Source organism: Strix uralensis, chromosome 17 (genome assembly GCF_047716275.1).
Source record: "Strix uralensis isolate ZFMK-TIS-50842 chromosome 17, bStrUra1, whole genome shotgun sequence".
NCBI classification, from domain to species: domain Eukaryota; kingdom Metazoa; phylum Chordata; class Aves; order Strigiformes; family Strigidae; genus Strix; species Strix uralensis.
Window position 1 is genome coordinate 2,911,517 of NC_133988.1, and position 21,099 is coordinate 2,932,615.

Below are 21,099 nucleotides of genomic sequence, written 5' to 3' on the forward strand. Positions count from 1 at the left end.
CAAGAAGCTGGGTTGTGGGGATCCAGTGGCAGTGGCACGGCCGGATCCAGGACGAGCAGCGGGACCGCGGGCTCCCCGGGCTGGACCCACCAGGACTCCCTCGAGGAACTGAATCGAAGAACAACCCCATCGGCCGGCCAGCATCATTTCCTCCCGCCGGGGCGGCTCACCCTGCTCATTGGCCCCCGGGGCACGGCTTCACTTCTCGCTGGCTTGCCGTTGGGTCCGGGTGCCTCCTTCGGAGGTGGGGGCGAATGGGTGCACTTTAAAAGGCGAGCTTCCCCATCGCTGAGCAGTTAAGGAAGTCGCTCGTGCACCCGGCAGCCCCGTGCCGAAACACCCTGCCCCGGCCATGCGGTGCGTCGGGCGGCCCTTGGGCGTGCTGGCAGGTAGGTGTCTGCCGGCGTCCTCTAACTGCCCTCTCGCTCGCACGCCGGCTGCGCCGAGCCGGCCGGGAGCGGCGGGAGGGAGCGCGGCGGCGGGGGCCCGCGTGGGGTTGGGTCGGCGCGCCGCGGCAGATGTCGTTGCCGAGGCTGTCCCCACCGTGCTGTGGCGGTGTCACCTCCCAAGGGCGCCAGTGGGGGACGGCGACGTTGCCCCCTGTGGCACGTGGAGCACCGTGGATGGACACCCCGTGGGGGCTCTCTTCTTCCCCGAGGGGATGGTCAGGAGGGGACATGCTTTGGGATGAGTTTGGGGACAGATGGCAGAGGGTCAGGGCTTGCTGGCACAGATCCTGCACCCTGCCTGAGCCCTTTAACCCCCGCAGTGCACCCGGGCCGGGGGCTGTGCGCCGTTCCAGTGCCACATCCAAAGTCCGTGGGTGATGGGGGGGCCAGGACAGGGTCTGAGGGCTGGATCCGGGAGTGTCACTGCTGTCCCCTCCTTTGCGGTGGCCCATGCTGGTGGGGGGAGCTGCTGGGGCAAGCTGAGCTGCGCTGCCTGGCTGCTCAATGGCACCTTCATCCTCCTCCTCCTCCCCACCGAGTCCCCAGCAGCCTTGTGGCACAGGGACTGACTTGTCCCTGTGGCAGGACCAGGAGGCTTTGGCGCAGGGGATGTGTGTGCCTGGCACACGTTGTTCTTGCCTCCAGGCCTGATGCTGGGCTGATGGGCACACGGGGCCAAGCTGTCCCTGCAGCAGCTGTCACCGTGGCACCGGGGCATTGATGCCCACGCGCCAAAACTTGTCCCTTTCCGGCGCAGAGAGGGGGCTGACTCCCTGCACCCAGCGATGTCCCAGTGTCCCACATCTGCCTCCTCTTCCTCCCCAGCTGTCACCAAAGGGATCTTCATCCTCTGGGCGGTGCCGGGCCAGGGGGGTCGGCCCCCACAGCCCCCCACCCTGCAGCAGATCCACGCGCTGGTGAGGCACATGGCCGAGGACGCGCAGGAGCTTTTCACCTTCTACGTGAGTCCCCTTCCCGGGGCGAGGGGTCATTCCTGTCCCCTCCATTGGGGGACACGGGGCTGGGCCGGCGGGGGGGGGGGGGGGGGGGCGGTCCCCATGCTGCTCCCATCTGACATCCCTGACCTTTCCCCGCCATCCCTGAGCAGGAGGAGAACCAGCACCTGGCCATCAACAATCTCTGCCGCACCAACCGCCATCCCGAGTGGCTGCGGGGAACAGTGACAGGGCCCGGGGGGCTGCGGGGGCTGCGGGGGACCATGGCCCGCATGGCCCAGGAACTGCAGGACATCACCCGGCACCAGCGCGACCTCAACCCCCCCGGTGCCGAAATCCTTCGCCGCTTGGCCAGCACCCACCTGAAGGTGCGAGGGCTCCTCAGCAACCTGGAGGGGCTCTTCCCACCCTCCAGCCCCCGCCCCAGCCGCCGGCCCCCGCCTGGCCCCACGGCACCCACCAAGGTCTTCCGGCAGAAGCTGGAGGGGTGCCGGATCCTCTGGAGCTACTCCCGTTTCATGGCCAAGCTCAGCGCCCAGCTGGAGGCCAGGAACCGCCGAGCGCGCCGGGAGAAGCAGAGATTGCGCCGGGGCTCCCGGCTGCTGGCACGCTCCTAGTGCAGCCCCGCTGCCACCAGAATTGTCCCTGTCACCATCACCAGCTCCATCCCATCCCCATATCCATCTCCAGCCCATCCCACCCCCAGGATAGAGACTCTCTGAGCGGCCGGGATGCACCGCAGAGACCCTTTAAGCTCGCCCGGGTGAGGACAAAAGTGCGCTCAAAGCAGCTGCCATCACTTCGGCTTGTCGTGGGGACCAAGCTGTCCCCGTGCCACCGCTCGGCTGCAGGACAGCCCCGGTCCTCTCCTGGCAGCTCCCCCACATCCTGCCCCACGTTTTGGCAGCCCCGGTGCGGCAAGGAGCCGCGCACTCCGGCGTGCTCGGGTGTCCCCCAGGTGCCCAGCGCTGCAGGATGGAGCCGTCCCTTGTCACCGAGCCCTGATGGATTTTCCAGTGATTCAATGGGTCCGGTGACCCAGCCTGACTAAGAGCCGCTCACCCAGCACCCGCCGCGCTGCCGGCAGGGTGCGGCCCTGGCCCACGGAGGCCACTGCTGGCACCAGTGAGTGCCACCAGTGTTGTCACCCCCAGCCTGCCCGTCCCTGCCTGCCCTGCAAGCTCAGTGTCCCTGTGTGCTTGGTGTCCCTGTGTGCTTGGTGTCCCTCCACAAGATCAATGTCCCTGTGTTCACCCCTGTCCTCGTCCCTACACCCTCAGTGTCCCCACGCCCTCAGCATCCCTGTCCTGTCCCTGTGCTCTCAGTGTCCCCCTGTGCTTGGTGTCCCTGTGCTCACTGTTGCATGCTTGGTGACCCTGTGCTCTTGGTGTCCCCATGCTCTCAGCATCCCTGTACCTGCAGTGTCCCCCGTGTCCGTGAGCCCCCGGGGCCGTGTCGCTGCAGCCCTGACTGTGTCAGGCAGGGGCTCGGCTCTGGCCACCACACTGTGACGGTGGGTGGTGGCACCCACTCCCTCCCCACTAATTTATACATTAATATTTGTGTGGTTATTGTATTTATTGAATCTTGGGGTTAATTTAATACATCCCCACAGTGGGGAGAAATATTTAAGGACCTGTTTTTAATATATAAATATCTATTTTTATGATAACTTTTTTTGTATGGTGTTAAACTATGAATGTAACAAGGGTTTATTTATGAATATCAATATTTTTTGATACTGTGAGAAGGGTGCCTGCCCCGGGCATGTGGCACCCCCGTATTTTTGTATAACAGCAGAAGGAAATAAAGTGTCGACCTTGGCCCATGGGCCACTGAGCGGTTGTGTCCCTGTGTCTGGGTGTCCGGGTGTCTGTGGGCAGAGAGGGGCTGTATTCGGGTGGCCAGGCTGTGCCCGTTGTGCTCGCCGGGGCACGTGGCACAGCGTGGGATGGCAGCATGGGGTGGGATGGGGCCTGCTCTGCTGTGGCACGTGGTGTGGGATATGGCACAGCACCGTGTGGCACGCGGCGCGGCGTGGGATGTGGCACAGCACGGTGGCACACGACGGGATGTGGCACACGGTATGGCACAGGACATGGCACATCATGGCGTGGCACATGGCACGGGGCGGTGTAGCCACACTGCATGTGACGTGGCAAGAGGTGGCATCCCATGGCATGGCCCGGCACCTCCAGGCGTGTGGCACAACACTGCATGGCACCACGTGCCATGTCACAGCCCTGGGTGGCAAGCGACCCGGCACGGGCCAGGCCATCGCCGCAGCCAAACCAGAGCGCCACATCCCTGCCGCCTGGCCAGGGCCACCGTGGGGACCAGGCCACCCCGCTGCCACCGCTCCCGCTGAGTCAAAAATCCTAAGACCTGGTCATGTGGCACCGCAGAGTCACTCGTTCCCCGCCGTGTGCTGGTGCCCGCTGGGCTGCCCGGCACCGCCGCCGGCACCACCGCCTGAGTCAGTCGTGGGGAGCATCGCCGTCGGGACGGCCACCGCCACGCTGGCACCCGCTGCCATTTGGGGACCCTTGGGGTGGGGACGATGTCACCATGAAGCAGCCTGGGCCGGCTTGCCGTGCCGTGGGTGACCGTGACTGTGCCACCACCCGCCGGCTGTTGTCCCCCACCGAGCTGCCCGCCCGGCTCCGAAGAGGAGGCAGCTTGCATGGGCTGCGGAGGGGAGGGCGCAGGTATGTGACCACCCCGGGACCGGCACGGAGGGGTGGGGGGACCCCCAAATAGGGAGCGCACAGCAGGCTGAGTGCCACTGGAGGGGTGCTGGCAGTCCTCGTGTCCCTGGTGTCCCCGTGGGGATAGGCTCCCTCCTTGCAGGGCCACCCAGGGGGACCCCACTGCCCACCCCCTGCTCCCATCCCTGGGAAAAGCCACCCCACAATGGGGACATCCCTTGGCCACGGTCCCCAAGGCTGCTCACCCCGCCATGGCCAGGGGTCCTCCCACCCGTCTGGGATGGGAAGCAGCAGAGTGCCTGCCTGTGGGGTGACACTGGTGGGTGACACCAGTGGGGCGACACCAGTGGGGTGACACACCTGTGGGGTGACACCAGTGGGGCGCAGGGGCAGCAGGGAGGCAGCTCCAGGCAGGGAAACATCGTGAGTCAAAGGGGAATTCGGGCCCTGCCGTTATTCAGTTATTTGCTGTTATTCAGTCCCGGGCTTCCCCGGGGAGGGGGCACGGGGGCACTGGCCCCACTCACCCCCTGGCATGGCCCCCCCCCGGCCCCAAACCTGCGGGACCCCCCCCGGGGGCTGCAGTGCCGGCTGAGATCTCGGTGTGTCCCCCTGTATGGGGACAACATGGGACAAGGACCCAGAGGGGACTCCGGGATGGGATGGGGATGGGGCGGGGGGGTCAATTATGGGATGGGGATGTGGCAGTTCTGGGATGGGGATGAGGAGGGGGCAATTATGGGATGGGGATGGGGCAGGAGGGGGCAGTTCTGAGATGGGGAGAGGAGAGGGCTGGGATGGGGCAGGAGAGGGCAGCTGTGGGACAGGGATGGGGGGGGCAGTTCTGGGTGGGGCAGTTCTGAGTGGGGATGGGGCAGTTCTGGGTGGGGATGGCGGGGGGGGGCAGTTCTGGGCTGTGGAGCGGCCAGTTCTGGGCTGTGGCAGCAGGGGGCAGCATGGGGACAAGGATGGGCGGGGGGGTCCGGGCTGGGGACACGTGGGGGGACACTTCAGGGGCGATGGGGCACAGGGGAGGGATGGGAGGGGGGGTTCGGGCTGGGGACACGCCGGGGGACACTTCGGAGGGGATGGGGCGCGGGGGGCAGGGATGGGAGGGGGGATCCGGGCTGGGGACACGCGGGAGGACACTTCAGGGGGGATGGGGCACAGAGGAGGGGGGGTTCGGGCTGGGGACACGCGGGGGGACACTTCAGGGGGGGATGGGGCACGGGGAGCAGCTATGGGGGAAGCAGAGCATCAGTGTGGCAGCGGTGGCCTTGGGACGCCCTGGGCTTGTCCCCATGTCCCTGGCCAGGCTGGTGGTGGGGGTGGTGGGGACAGCAGGGACATCGGGGACAGCGGGGACAGGCTGCCTCCTGCCCAACCTGCCCCAGCTCCGCTGCTGGATTCCCCAAACCGGGGACACCCCAAGGGCACCCCACAGGTTCCCGTCCCCGCAGCCCCCTGCTCCCTCCTGGGTCCTCCCCAGCCAGCCCCCTCCCGCTGCCTCGCTGGGACCTGCTGGGACCCCCCACCCGTGTCCCCACCTCGCCAGGCTCCTGCATCACACCGGGGCAGGACCCACGCGGGGACGTTCCTGCTACCAAAGGGGATATTCCCGGGCATCTCCCATCTCCTGCATCTCCCCCACCCAGCTGGAGCATCCTGCAGAGGGGGAACACCCCCCCCTTTCCTACCCCCCCTAGAAAATCTATTATAAATGAAACCCCAAAGCCCTGCCCAGCTCTGGGACACTGGCCTGGTCCTGGGTACAGATTTTTTCAGGGAAAGGGCAGAAAATGGCAAACCCATGGCAATCCCTGCACACAAGCCCCCGCCCCCCCCCCCCCCCCCCCCCCCCGGATGTTTCCTAGTGCTATTAATTAAGAAACACCAATTCCCCAACTAATTACGTGCCATCAGGCCATCAGATATCCATCATGTGCTGCTCACTGCACCCCAGTAAAACCAGGCATGAGGCTGGGGGGGGTGGGGGGTGAGGGGTGACATGGGACTCGTCCTCCCCAGCCCCCTCACTTCCCATCCCCATCCCCACTCGCCTCCCAGTAAGGCCAAACTGGGTTGAAATGGGCTTTGGCTGCTGGGGCATCAAAGCCACCTGGCAAACCTGGTCTCCTGGTTCAGGCACGGGGAAACTGAGGCAGGCAGCAGCTATGTGACCAACCCCCCCCACCCAGCACAGGGGGGTCCTCGTGTCCCCACTGGATGTGTCACCCCCTGCCATGGGGGACAGCCAGGGTCATGGCGGCTCTTGCGTCACCGTTCCTCGACTGTCACCCAGTCGGGTTCACGCTGCCAGCGTAACCAGGGCACAAACTTGCTAAACCTGATTAAAAGTTTCAGTTCAGCCGTGCCCCTGGAGAGGAAAAAAATATATACAAGAAAAACAAAAATCCCTTTAACCTCTTTTTCCCCCAAATCGAGGATCAAATGGCCCCACAGCATCCTGCCCCCGCGGGACCCCCATGAAGGGTTGACCCCCCCACACACACTCAGGTGTTTGCTCCCACACTGATTTTTGCACCTTGCCAAGCAGACCAGCACCCTCCTGCCTGCGCCCTGCCTGCGCCCTGCCTGCGCCAGGCAGGGGGACAGCCCCGCCAATGGAAGGGTTAACCCTGGGGGGCCGGTCCAGCCTCTCCCTGCTCGGTGGGTTTGTCCTTTTTCCTAGAGAAAACCCACCCTTTACTTCTAATATTTTTGCCCAAAGGGATGAGCCGCCAGCAGGCCAGGGGACATCGATGCCACCATGTCCATCCCACTGTGACCGGGGGTCCCGCACCCCTCGGGGGACCCTGCCACCACCTCCCCGCACTTTTTATCCCTCCAAAACCCCGCAAAACCCCCAAATCATATTCCACCCCCCCCTTATTTTATTGACTGCTCCGGCAGCCAGCGGGGAAGCCCTGATCCGGGGAGGGGGACCCGGGGGTGAAAGTGCTTGTGGCTCCATGAGTCACGGCGCGACGCGTTCGCCATCGCGCCTCGACACCACCGCCGGCACCCGCCACCCCCCGCGACGCCCCCGAACCCCACGTGCTGCCGCTCACCTCCCTTCGGGGGGGCTTTAATTCATATTTCCCCCCCTCCCTCCCCACCCACTTCCCCAGCACCTCCCCGACCTTGTGCGTGAAAAAACACAAAACCCACAATCCTGGTGACATCAACTTTATCAGAAGTTTATTTCTAAGAATCATTCAGGATTTCCAAAGCCCTCGACTTCCTGATTTCCAGTTTCAATAGAAGTAACGATAGTGGTGCTGCTCCCCCCCGCGTCCCCCCCTCCTCCCCTTTCTTACAACACAGACTGGCTGCCGGACCGGTATATAAACCCCGAGAAGTCCCCCAGTATGAACATGAATTTCTGAAAACTTCCTCTGCCAACACCAATCTCTATTAAGTCACTCCCAGGACGCGGCTCACAATGAAGTTCGTGCCGGCAGGTAAAAAAAAAAAATCAGCTTTGGGGAAATTATTTCCCCTTCTCCCCGCTTCTTTCCTCCCTCCCCCCCCCCCCTTTCCTGGTGATGCTCGGGCACAGGCGGGTCCCAGTTCATCGCTGCCACCAGAGCCGGAGCGAGGGCTCCCGCCGCGCTGCGTCCCCCCCCGGGATGAGCATCTCTGGGAATTGGCAGCAGGGAGCAAAGCGCGGCGCTGGCGCGGTGCAGCCAACATCTGGACACTTATATAACTGGAAATGCTTCCAAAAAAAAAAAAAAAAAGCAAGCAAGGGGGGGGATTTTTTTTTTTTTTTTTTTAGCTTTTTTGGCTTTTTTTAATATTCCCCCCCCCTTCTGCTTTTCCTCCTTCTGGGTCTCTCAATGCCGCGAGCCGCTGCTGTATCGGGAGCACTGGAGGGATGGGGAGGCTGCCAAGTGCAGGAGGGGGGTTTGGAGGGAGCAGCCGTCACCCCAGCGGCAGTGCCAGGGGCCCCATGGGGCAGGACCCACTTGGGACCCCCCACCCACCCAGCCCCTGGCACATGTGGGTGCTGAGCCTCGCTCTGCCCAGCTGTGAAATGGGCAGAAGGCAGCAGCCAGGGAGGGGCGCAGCAAGAGGGGCTTATGGGGGGTCAGGGCATCTACATCCCGTGGGAGCACCCAGGGCCCTGGGGGCGCGGGGAGGAAGGGTGTCCCCCCCCTGCACAGAAGGGGAGCGGCAGCGGGTCGGGAATCGCAACACGCCCAGGTAAGTCCTTTCCCACCTGGGCAGGGTAAATAAAGGAAGGTTTGGATTACCCGGCACCGGCGGCGTGTCGGAGGCACTGACAAGTGCGGGCAGCTTCGGCGCTTGTCACGGCCTGGGGACTTCGCCTGGCAGCACCCCCACAGCATCGCACGGGGCCCCCACCCTGCCGGGGTGCTGCCAGCAGCATCCGGGTCACCCGGCAGCGGGGACCCCCCCGGGGTACCCTGCCCCAAGGATGCAGATCGCGGTAGCAGGGGTCCGGAGGTGGTTTGGCCTCTCCGAGCAGGGATGCTGGTTTGGGGGAGTCCCCAGAGATGGGGGGTTGGAGCACCCTGCTCTCACCCCGCCGGCAGGAGGGGGACGCCAGGGTGACCCAGCTGCTGGTGGCTCAAGGGTCCCCTTGTTCCGCATCCAGAGATTTCCTGGCCGGCATCTCTGGCAGCTGCAGCGTCTCTCCCCAGGGCTCCTCGGCGCTGCGCCCACTTCACAGACAGGGAAACTGAGGCAGGCGGTGGGGCCGGAGGCAGGGGGCGGGGAGGGTATGCCGAAGGCAGGTTTCCTTGCGGGCGCCCCCACTGAGTCAGCTGGGGCTGGGGTGGGGCCTCGCTCCTGCAGCGCCCGGCCGAGGATAACGGAGGGGAAAGTGCTTTGCATATTTGATCAAACCCGACAGGTCGTCACCGGGCCAGTTGCGAAATGTGGGAATGCCGCGGGGCGCCCCGCCGGGAAGGGAGGCTGGGGAGCGCCTGCCGGGGGGCAGGTGAGGGGGACAGGAGCGGGATGGGAGCCTCGGCACAGCCAGGATGGCAAAATGGGGTGGTCTGGGGGCTGGACGGCCTCCTCTTGGGTGTCCGGGGCTGGGGGCATCCTCGGCGGGATGTTCTGCATCATGGGGGTATCAGCACCGGCTCGGTCCCCACTGTGACACTCTCCTCTCTCCCGCACAGGCGTTGTGCCCTTCGTGGCCCTGCTCCTGCTGCAGCGGCGGCCGGTGGCCGGCCGGGCCCTGCTGGTGACCGGCCCTGGCTGCCCTGGTCACGGCTTGTGCCGCTCCAACGTCCAGGAGCAGACCCGCAGGCAGGTCGCGCTGCTCAACGCCACCGCCCAGGACCTCTTCAGCCTCTACGTAAGTGGTGCTCAGGGACACCCAGGACCCCCTGGGGCTGCGTGCTCCATCAAGTGCATGAAGGGGGAGGGCTGGGGACACTGCGGGGATGGTGGCAGAAGGTGCCTGAGGGGGGACAGGGGACGTGGGGGTGACGCTCGCTTCTCCTCCCAGCTGAAGTGCCAGGGAGAGCCGTTCAGCAGCGAGACCGACAAGCTCTGCAACCCCAGCGGCGTCTTCTTCCCCGCTTTCCGTGTCAACCGGACAAGCGAGAAGAAGGAGGTCATGGTGGCCATGTACAAGCTCTTCGCCTTCCTCAACGCCTCGCTGGGGAACATCACGCGTGACCAGGAGGAGCTCAACCCCACAGCCAAGGAGCTCCTCGACCGGCTCCACAACACCACCAAGACCACCCGAGGCCTCATCTCCAACCTCACCTGCCTCCTCTGCAAGAACTACAACATCTTCCAGGTGGACGTCAGCTACGGGGAGAGCTCCAAGGGCAAGAGCACCTTCAAGAAGAAGCAGCAGGGCTGCCAGGTGCTCAGGAAGTACGTGCAGGTCATTGCCCAGGCGGCCCGTGTCCTCCTACCTCATCTCAGCCCTCCGTGAGCGTCCGCCCCAGCTCCTCTGCCTCCCCACCACTGACCATCCCCCCACCGCTGCCTCCTGAACTCCCGCCTTCCTATTTATTACTCCGGACCCTATGCTGGCCCCATCCACCCTCCAGTAATTTATTTGCCCCTTGAGGGGTGAACGTTGCAGTCCAGTGTGTCCTGGGTGGAGCAGAGCTGGGGCCAGCATCCAGCATGATGAGGCAGCACATCCCCAAGGGGATGCCAGGGCCCGGGCTGGTCCTGGGATGCATCTCGGCCATCCCCATGCTCCCACAGGGTGCGGGGAGCTGTGGGTGCTGCGAGGGGCTGGTGGCGGGGCCGGACTCTGTCCCCCATGGCTGGTCTCCTCCATCATGGAGAGCAATCTGATGGACATCCTCGAGCATCATCCAAAAGCCTCCACTTCCCTGGGAAAAAGGATTGGGATGAAGGACACTGGGATGCTGTGGCTGGTGGCGACATAGGGACACGGGGACATGCTCCCCCTGCATATTCTGAGGCTGGGCTCCCCCACAGAGAGCCAAACTGAGGGTACCAGGGTGGCTGTGGCGGCTGGGGCTGGGTCCTGCCGCTTTGGACAAGGCCACTCGCTGGGACAGAGCCAGTGGCTGCCCCACCGGGGAGTATCGTCCCCCTGCGCGGGTACGGCGGGACGCAGTGGGCCGGTCACTCCCCTTCAGAAAAGTGCTTTTCCTATCGGAAGGGCTCTGAATGTACTAGCAGCCAAGGGCTGGGCTTCGCACGGCCGAATGCGGCCCGGGCACAGGGACGCAGGGACGCGGGGACTCGGGGTTGGGCCCCAGGCCGGTGGCAGGAGGCGCTGGCTCGCTCCTGGCACCAGAGCGGGCTGTGAGGGTTATTTATTGCCTCGGTGAAAAGCCCAGGGTGCACTGAGTGCTCTGACCTGACTTTTAATAATGTTATTAATAATAATAATTAATAATAATTATTAATAAGATTTGTGGTAATATATATAAATAGAATTCTATTTAAATATTTATTTTTTTATACTTCTTTTCCCCCTTTTTTTAAATAAACCAACAGAAATGGACTGTATTTTGCTCCTCTTTGCTGGGTTCCTTTTGTGCTCACCCTCAAACACTTCTGCTTCTCCCCCAAAACACCCTTGGGGCTGCCCTAAAAACCTCTCAAGCATCGCTGTGGGCTGGGGGTCCCTGTCCCATGTCCCCTTGCTCCTTCTTCCCTTCCCATCTCCTACGGGATGTTATCTAACTGCGAAGGCATTTTCCCCAGGGGATGTTTAAATCACACTCTCTGGCTGCTCAAGAGCACTGGAAGGGTTTGGGGACCATGGTGTGGGGAGCATCATGGTGTGGGGACTGTCATGGTGTGGGGACTGTCATGGTGTGGGGACCATCACGGTGTGGTGACCATCACAATGTGGGGACCATTACGGTGTGGGGACCATCGTGATGTGGGGACCATCGTGGTGTGGGGACCATCGTGGTGTGGGGATCCACGCTCAGGCAGTGCCTGGGGATATGGGGAAATGCTGAAGCCGGCTGGGAAGAGGCAGAGGGAGGCAAGCAAGAGTGTGCAGAAGGGGGGGCAGATAAAATCACAACCGCTTCCCAGGCAGCCCTGGGAGAGGCTCAGCAAAGCTTCGCCAGGGCCAAGACCACCTAAGGCTCCACCAGTGCCTTGGTCCTCTGTGAGTGTCTCGGATGGGGCTGTATTGGTTAACAAGAGGCTGATTATACAGGAGACGTTGGAGCAGGATGATGAAATTTTCCTCCTCCTCCGGAGCCCTCGGGCCTCTGGCCAAACCTCCCAGGCATGAGACAGCAAGCGGATGAGCTAAGATCCTGTGTGATCATCTCTCGCGTCTCGGAGGAGCCCCGACCAAAAAACCATCGCAAAAATTCAAAAATCTCCCCCAAAACCCCTCTTGCTTTGCCCTGCTGGGTCGCGCTGCCCGGTTGTGTCCCCCAGCTCCTACAGGAGGTTTCACAGCGTCGGTTTGCCCCCCCAAAACAGCACTGCTGCGGGCAGCCTCGTGCCTCCAGCAGCCTCGTGCCACGCCAGCGGTGACGGCAGGGGGAGTGGTGCCCAACTCCAACCCAGCCCTGCTGTCCCTTCATGGCAGGGGTGAGCCCCAAAATGACGCCAGCTTCCCTGTCCCACGGCGGAGGCACCCAGGGACATCCCCGGATGCCGTGGTGGGTCCGCAGGCACGATGTGGCTTTCTTTCATCTTCCCATCCTGTCACCAGGGAAGGGACCCTGGGTGTCCCTTGTGCCACTGCCCTGCTCAGGGTTACAGCCCATCCGTGGGGCCCGTTTCCAGCCTGCACCATGAGATAAGATGTCCTCAAACTGATACAAACCCCTCCTAAATGCACAGATAGAGCAGGGCATGGCGACAGCCTCGGAGGGGAAAGTAGTGTCTATTTGGGACAGGCACCGTGCAACGGGGCCAGGCCCTGCAGCACATGCCAGCACCATGATGGCTGCCAAGGTCACCGCGTCCCCATGGCTGGGGACATGCTGGTGTCCCCATGGCCATTGCTGTCTGGCCATCATATGGCCAACATCTCATACGCTGGAAGCTCAGGGCTGGACATCCAGGCTGAGCCCGTCTACGTGTAAATATCCACATCTCATCCCCACCGGGGACGTGGCAGGTGCCTGGGGGTGCCACCGACCGGGCTCCGGGGGTTCAAGGGGTGGCAGCAACTGGAGGGGCTCAGGATGAGCTCAGCAGGGCTGGGAGCTGGGCTGGGGACAAGGTCCTGCGCGGCGAGCACAGCAGCGAGGAGCTGTGCACATCTGGATTTCTCACGCTTGCGTTCAACGTCCCTCCTCAACCAGATGGCAAAAATAAATAAATAGAATAAATCAGAGCCTCCTGACATAAATTGGGAACTCACGCCCGGGCTCTGCGTTTCATGAGTCTCCCTGGAAGACAGTCAAACACAGGCGAGGACAATGGGTTCACTTCTCCCCTGTGTCGGGTCATTCCCAGTTAAGGCTCATTAGCGGCGGGCGGGGGATTAACTCTTCCTTCCCTGGAAAAAGCCAAAGCGTGGATGAGACCCTAAAATTCCAAAAACTCCATCGTTCACCCTCCCCCGGCGTTTTGGGGTTGGGGCTGGAGGCAAACCCCGGCTTTTGCCATTGCCCTGGCTCCTGGGAGCCAGGATGCGTTGCCCTGCTCTCAGTGTACGTCCCAGACTCGAGGGAGATGGAAAAGGGCTTTCAATGACCTCAGCCAGCGGCCGATCCCACCCAGCCGGTGCTCAGTGGGAGCGGGCCAGCCTAGTGAGCCGGCCCGCGAGCACCAGGGGGGAAGCGACGCTGCAGCTTCCCCGGTGGGACCGCAGGACCCCGTTAGTGGTTCTCCTTCAGCCTCAGGACTGGAGAAACGATTTTGGCTGGGACGAGAGCCAGGGGGGGCTCCGGGGAGCCATTCATTGTGATGGGAGCGATGCCTGCGCCCCGATAACGGAGCGGTCTGACCATCGGCGTGCAGCCCCGAGCGGCGGGTCAGCACTGCCTTCGGGGAGCACAGTACGTGAGGAGCTGCTCCTGCCCGCAGTGAAGTCAGTGCCGCTGCCTGGGTGTGACTAACTGACCTCAGACCTTGGCCCCGCGGCGCGGATCATGTGCTAACTGACGCCGCGCGCAGCCCGGCCGGACGGGTCCGCGCCGCTGCCCCGGGGCCACCAGCCAGACCAGACTTGCCGTCCGTGGGCTGCAGGTGCTGTGCCGGGGCACCGCCAGCTCCACATCCCCCGCAGGGCGGGTGGTGGGTGCCCTGTGCTGCATCCCCAGTGCTCGAGCCAGCACGAGCATCCCAACCAGGGCTGACCCTGCGGGCAAAGCCAGGGATGGCGGTTGGGCCATTCCATGAAAGATCTTGGTTGGAGCATCCCACCTGCCCCTGTGTCCACCCGAGCTGGGGTCAGACCTGCTGGTGCCCACAGTAGAGCCCCTTCCCCATCCGGGAGGTCCCCCCAAGGCTCCGATATTTGGGAGACACGTTCGGCTGGTAACAATCTCCCTGTCAGGCTTCTGACCCCACACAGGGTCCCAGCGGGTCCCCGAGAAGGGGAACATCACATCCAAAGGGCCGGCCAGCAGCTCTTCCTCACCGTCTTGGGCTGGCCACTGGCCCAAGCACGGAAAGAAGAGCCGAGCCCATCTGAAACGCATTCGTCCCCGGGCACTGTTGCTGCAATAGCAGATGCTCCTGTGAGTCCCCAACCACATCACAGCTCAGCGGCGCGGGAACCGCACGTTCGCATGGGAAGAAACAGCCCTCGCCTCGAATGGCTCAAACTCCTAATTGGAGACCAACCGTAACAAATAAACAAGACAATGGGCTGGAGGCGAGATGAACGCAACCTCTGTCGCAGGACCCGGCTCCGAGAGTCGCCTCCGTGCCCGGCGGGGGACTTGGCATGGGCCAGCAAGAGCCAGGGGGAGGGCAGGGCTGGATCCGGACCCCCCGGTGGAGTCACTCACTGTGTGACACCGCTGGAGCTCGGGGCTGGCTCGGGAGCTGGATGACACATCCCCAGTGTCCCCCGAGACCCTTGTCGGCAGCTTTGCTAAGCAAGTGTTTAGTCTCGCGGTGAGGGAGCTTGGAGCGGGGTCAAATCCAGCTCCAGTGGAGCTGCTGGAGAGGCCTCTCCTTGCCGCACCCCGATTCGGGGCTGCCTGGGGAACCCCCCTACGCCTTGCACAGGGCTTCGGGGACCCTTCTCCATCACGCTGCATCAAGGACAAGACGTGCCACTTTGTCTTTTGCTAGAAGTGATGCACGGGGGCCGGATCCAGGTATCTGATGGTGGGGGTTATCTCAGCACAGCTATCGCCCTCAAACAGAAGACGGGGAAACTTCCGCAGCCCCGGGTGCTCTCACCACCGATGGAGGAGCCTCGATAAAATGCTCAGCACCCCACCAGACCCTGATAAGACACATAGCATGCAGAGCTCCCAGCCGGCAGTGTCTGTAAGGGAGCGAACATCCCAGCTCTTCCATCCCCACTCTGCTCAGGGTCTCATGCGACGCTGAGTCTCCCTTGCAGCCTCTGAGCCCAAAGCCCAGAATGTAGCAGGACCTGCAGGGCTGAAGCTATTTGAGGTGCATCTGCTTAACAGAGGCATTTCAGATGGCCTGAACTGACATAGCCCCCGGCTGGGGAGGGGAAAAATCAGGGCTCAGGGGGCAGATCTCACCCAAGGAAAGGCAGAGGACTGGCAAGGGTGAAGAGTTGGGAACCAAGCCCTGAACAGGCTCCTAGAGGAGTGGACATCACTGGGAGAGACCCACCAGGACGGTGGGGATGGTGGGGAAGGACCAGACCTGGGACCAAGCAGCAGGTCCCCGGGGCCCCCGGAGCCAGGGTGGCACAGCAGGGCTGAGTGGGACACACTGCTGCAGACCCCGTGCCCCTCCTGCTGCCACAGCTTGCGGCCCTTGCCCCGAAGAGCAGAGCAGAGCAGGTTGTACCACCTCTGGCTGCGTGGCTCTGTGGGAAGATGAGCCCCTGCCATCATTTTTCCCACTCAGAAAATTAGCAAAAGTAGTGGAGATTCCTGGAGAAACGGGGAAAATGGAAAGCAGAAGATTTTTTTCAACGTTAAAGGGAGATGGCAGAAAAGACCGATCTGCCCATCTCTGAAGTGTCCACTCATTTGCTCTCCCCAAGCTCTCTGACCCCAGGGACTGGCAGCAACTCCAGTCCCACGTCACTGAGGGCAGAGAGGGAGACGCTCCCAGCTAAAACTGGGGGATGCCCGACCCTACAGCACCCTGCTCATCACCACGTGGCACCCAACCCCAGCAGGACCCCACCGCTGGGGACCGCAGCCCACTGCAGCATGAGGGCAGGACTGAGCCCTGATGGGCACCCTGCCATCCCCACCGAGCTTGGCTGCACCTCCCTCACCTGGGTGCTAAGCTCGCTGCAAGGATGCCAAGCATCTCTCCCGGCTTTAGCTGCATCTGGGATACTTTTTAGGGCCAGAACAGTTGACATGTTAATTTATTGCAACAAAATGAAATGCATTGACAGTGCTAACCCGGCACAGGTCACGCTCTCCTTTCCCCAGCAACTGGTTCTTTGAGTCTCGGTTCCTAAGAAAACAAGGTGTGCGTGCAATCCCGCCGGGCGAGCGCGTGCGCGCCTGCGGCTGCCAACCAGATTTGACTAAGGGCCTGAGGCTCCAGAGATAGGAGGTTCCTACAGGTCTTGTGAAGACAGGAGCTGGAGAGTAGCAAGACCCAAACGAGCCCCCACGGCGGTGGAGAAGCTGCAGCGTGAACCCAGCCTTTACCAGCCACCGGAGACTCTCCTCCTCCGCAGCCGGGGTGCCGCGAGGCACAAACCTGCTGGGAACAACGTGCCTGACTCATTTGTCTGCTCCTAGAAAGATTTCTGCTAACTTTTTTCCCAGCCTGGCATTTCCCACATGGGCTCCGCGCATGGCTGTGGGGCAGGGAGGGCAGCACCGGGTGGGCGAAATCCGTCTCCTCCCAGCATCCGCGGTGAGATGCCCGCTGGGCTCCGTGATGGGGCTTTCCACGCGGAAGCTGCAGTCACCCCACCTTGGTGCTGCCAAACTCTGCTGCCAAACTCTGCTGCCAAATACCCCATCTTGGTGCTGCTGTACGTCAGCCTCGTGTGGGGCAGCAGTGGGTCTCCCCAGTGTGCATCACCCTGGCACCACTGGTCCCCATCACCCCGGCCTCACCAGTCCCCAGGGCACCAGGAGCCACAGTCCCTCGAGGACCAGGTTTTACCATCCCCTGGGGGCAAAGGGAAAGGTTCTTTCCTTTTCTAAACCTGATACAATTAATATTAAAGCTTTCTTCATCCCTTCCAGTGCATCTGGGCAGAGGGGACCAGCCTGTCTTGCAGTGCTGGTGCGGAGAGCTGCACAGTCCCGACCCTGAGCGCATCCTCGCGCGCATCCTCGCATGCTCGCCTCGCAGCCAAGCCCGGGAGGAAACAAGCCCCAGCTGTGCCTCTTCGCAGCTACTGTGACCGGGCTCTTCCCCCAAAAGGTCTCGGACAAGCGGCGGGAGGGACTTGCCCCATCACCCCAAGAGCCAGGGCAGAACAAGCTGCACTTCACGGCTCGGAGGTGCAAAGTGCAACAGGCTCCTCAGTCCCCACCCCGAGCCGGCGGCATCGCCGTCCCGCTGCGCTGTGACCTGTTAAAACCAAAGATAGTGCAGGTCCTGTCCCACGTCCCTGGGGCTGCTTTTGCGCACAGGTCTGTTTACATCTCCCCGTGTCAGCCCGCATCTGTGTTTATGTGTGTGTTTCCGTATGTGTGCGTGTGGCTCTGTGTGTGTGGCGGGGTTTCTGGGTGTGTATGGGTGTCTTTGCGCATTGGGCTTTCAGCTAACCTCTTAGAAAATGAAAACAAGCCTGGAAGCCTGGCAGCTGTTCCCTGGAAGCCTGGAGCTGTTCTGCTCCAGCACCGCTTCCAGACAGACAGTAACCACAGGGATGATGACCGAGCACACACGCTTCCCTTCAGGCCTTCTTAATTGCGCCGTCAGATATTCTGAAACAAAGGAAATTAAAGACTGTACTGATAGCAATAAATATGTCACGGGAGCAAAAAGAGGCAGTCGGCTCCCCGGGCGTCTGGGAACTGGCGGCAGCGGTGGCAGTGGGAGAAGGGACTCGCGGAGCCGCCGCAGCCATGGGCATGGGACCAGGCTTGGCTGGGACTCTACCAAAAGTTGGGTGGGCATTGGCAGCACCACTGACCCTGGGAGAGGCCTGGGAGGGCTCCAGCACAGACGCAGGCCGGCGATGGCCACGTTGGATTTCTCACGGAAACTTGCGTAGGATCTTGCCAGGTCCCAGGATTTTTTTTTTCCCTTGTCTTTGCCCAGATTTTCTCTAACCAGCTCCTCTGATGTCCTCCAGCTGCCTGCATGCGAGTGCTGCGCAGCAAACGCCCGGAGCGAGCTGGGAGGAGAGCTGCTGCCGTTGTCCCAGCGGGCACGCGGCCGGCGGCATCCAGCCGGAGGTAACCACTGGGCACAGGTTCAGTTACAGGTGAAGCCGGGAGACAGCAAGGTGTCGGCACAGGGTTAGGGGCCGAGATGGATGGGGACCACCAAAATGGTGCCAGAGGATGGGAGAGCAGTGGGAAGAAGGGCTGGTGCAGGCAGGTTTTGGAGCAGGGATGAGTGTGATCTGGCAGTGACCCTGGGAGCAGCTGGTGGGGCACAGGAATCCCTCTTCTCCCAGCTGCCAGCTCATGGGATGATTTGAACACTTCAAGAAAGCCCTGACCCAGCTGGCATGGGAAACAGCCTGCCAGAAAGGATGGAAAAGCTTGGCACTCGTTTAGCCTGGAAAAGGTGGGGTGGGAGTCGCAGGGGCTGCGGCAGAACAGGGCAGAGCAATCTGTTATCCGTCAGCGGAGGGTTGGACAAGAAACTCTGGGCTTCGACCACAGCGAGAGGTGTTTAGGGGAGGTTTTCTTACAGCCAGGCTGGGGATGCGCTGGGTTTGCTGCCTGTTGGAGAGCCCCAGGAAGAGGCAGGACAGGGATGCAGAGCAGACAGCTCACTCCCACAGCATCTCCAAGAATCGGTCCCCAATTCCACAAACTTTCTCCCAACCTCAACCTCCTGGCTGGGATGTGCAACCGGCTTGGTTGAGAGTGGATGGAGGCGAAAGCCACTCGGAGACATCCAGGGCGAGGCGCTGAATTCAGGCAGCAGAATGGGTTTGCTGGTCTAAATCCCTTCTGGAGCCGGAAGGTTTTTCTGGCTTCCTTACAGCAGTGTCCAGCCTATTGTGGGAAAGGACTGAGCACCAACCACCACTTTGCCTCCGCTAAAGGCAGTGTCACAAGGCTTGCAGAGAGGGGCTGGGGAACCAAGTCATTTTTGGCTGAAAAACATCTTTTCATAACCACAGGAGAGGAGGGAGCCAGCTGGGCAGAAAACACAGGCAGGGCAGTTCCCTAGAAATATCCAAACTCCTCCAAAAAATAACCTGAGGTAATAACTCTTCCCACCCAGCCCTCCCCAGCCCCACACACACCCGGCTGGCTGGCTGGATTCAACCTACAAAAATCCCCTCGCTCTCCCGATCCTGTTATTCACCCCTTTTGGGGCAATTTCTGCAAAGTTCCTTCGGGGCTGGTCCAAAAGGCAGCGAGGCAGATGCGGTGCCCCCGCGCAGCACCCGAAGCCTTTTTGCTGATGAGCACGTTGCTGGGGCAGCATTGGAGGGCAAAGGCGCTGCAGCTTCCCTTCTCGGGAGCTGGAGGGGAAGGAAATACGGTTGCCCAGGGCTGGCGGTGGCCTGCGCCGCTGCCAGGAGCGGTTCAATGTGCCGGCAGCCACTTCCGCTGCTCCGAATTGCGAAGCCGCTTCCTCGAGGCGCTGCAGGCAGCTGGCGGGGAGGGACAGGCCGCCACGTGCGGGCAGGCGGCGGATGCTCCGTCCCAGCCCCAAAGGTCAGCCGGTGGTGATCTACCATCCGCGCCGGGATATGGGGATGCCAGATGCCAGCGCAGCCCCGTGGGGTCAGCCCGCAGCCCAGCGTGCTGGGAGACATCCAGACCTGCTCACGAGCTGGTGCTGGCACAGTTAACTTTCAGGCCCTGAGCCTGGTCTAAAGGCCAGGATTTTGGTCTAAGCATGAAGCATGACACTGAGTAAGTAGCAACCCTGAGGAGGAGCGCGGGAAGGAGGCACCATGTGAAACCCTGCTGTTGCCTGGAGCTCGGGCATCTCTTGGCCCTGAACTGCGGTTGCTTTTGGGGAAAAGAGGGGAGGAGGCTGCTTGGTGCTGCCCACCCTTGACACAGGGACACAGCCGAGTGCCCGGGTCCATGAGGATGGCTCCCTCCTGGCAGCGTGCCACACCGGGAGGAGGATGGGAAGAGCAAGGCAGCTTCTCCTCCTTGACTCTAGATAGGAGAGCACCGGGAAGCAGAGCAGCTTAGGCGAGGGAAAATCCAAGGTCCTCCACCCTCTTTGCAAAGTTGTTTGTGCATTTATGTCCCTGGGTAAAATGTCTAGCCCAAAAGCCCAAGGGCACAGAGCCACCTCGCTCCCGACATACCAGGGAAGCCACTCCACCGCTGCCTGCCGCAGGGCTGGACCCGCTCTGCCCCATCAATGGAGCAGGCTGCGGCTGCGTGGTCCCAGGCAGCCTGGCGATTTCCATATTCCCCTTCTTCTTCCCCAGGTGAATCTCCGAGAAGGGACTTCCCACCAAGAACAGACTTGCCTTGCTCCCAGCGAAGGGGAATCTGCACCCTCGCTTTGCTTAAGAATTTGCTCTTACTCAGAAGGCATCAAGGCTTCTTTGTAACCTCCTGCCTACCAGAGGGGCAGCTGTTGTGGCTGGCCTCCCTCTGCCTCCCAGCCCACGCAGATGGGTTTAGTTCCTTGCAAAGAGCTGCCTGTTCATGCGTTTCCTTAGCAAAGGTATGTTCCTTGGCTGCAGGAACAGCAGCAAAAGAGCAGGTGGGCCCCCAAGAATGAAGAACATTTTTTCCCTTCTTCCTCAGCTTAAGTAGGTCAGCGCAGCCTTCGCTGCATCCTGGAAGCAGAAGCCTGGACCCAGGGGAACTTTATCACCCTCCTTAGCCCGCCGTCTTCTTCAGAAAATGCCAGTAAATAAGGCTCAAAAACCCATCCCACACGTGCAGCGTGCCTCCTGAAGTGCCTCACAGGAGCATCCTCCCACAAATTCTCCATGAGTCAGTTTTTTTCACCAGAAAACTGCGTTTCTGAGGAGTGGGAAACAGTCACCAAAACCACCCAAAGACAACCCACAGCTCAGACTCCTGAATGATTCCCATACATTTCCATTCCATCTTTGCTCTGCTGCCATGTGCCAAACCATCTCGCCAGCCCCGCATCCACCCGATGAGCCTGCCCAAGGCAGGCTGCGCTCGCAGGGGACGGGGCAGGTGGCCTGTACACACCTCCCAGGAACGCTGTATACACTGCAGGATTTCTGGGGATCAACTCTAATCTCTGGGATCACCAAACCCAAAGAAAGTGACTCTGTTTCTCAAAAGGCTGCAGAAATAC

The 21,099-nt window shown here is 61.8% G+C and overlaps 1 protein-coding gene across 1 annotated transcript; it reads left to right on the forward strand.

The window, feature by feature from the left end:
* The first annotated feature begins 9,133 nt into the window (after window positions 1-9,133).
* LIF (LIF interleukin 6 family cytokine) lies at window positions 9,134-11,095 on the forward strand. The gene is made up of 2 exons (XM_074887254.1): window positions 9,134-9,448; window positions 9,602-11,095. Exon 2 carries the CDS (start codon window positions 9,713-9,715, stop codon window positions 10,037-10,039), a length of 327 nt encoding a protein of 108 aa, XP_074743355.1. The 5' UTR covers window positions 9,134-9,448; window positions 9,602-9,712; the 3' UTR covers window positions 10,040-11,095.
* Window positions 11,096-21,099: the final 10,004 nt, after the last annotated feature.

Coding starts and splice junctions, on each gene's coding strand:
- LIF (XM_074887254.1), top strand. CDS start 9,713: ATGGTGGCCATGTACAAGCTCTTCGCCTTCCTCAACGCCTCGCTGGGG.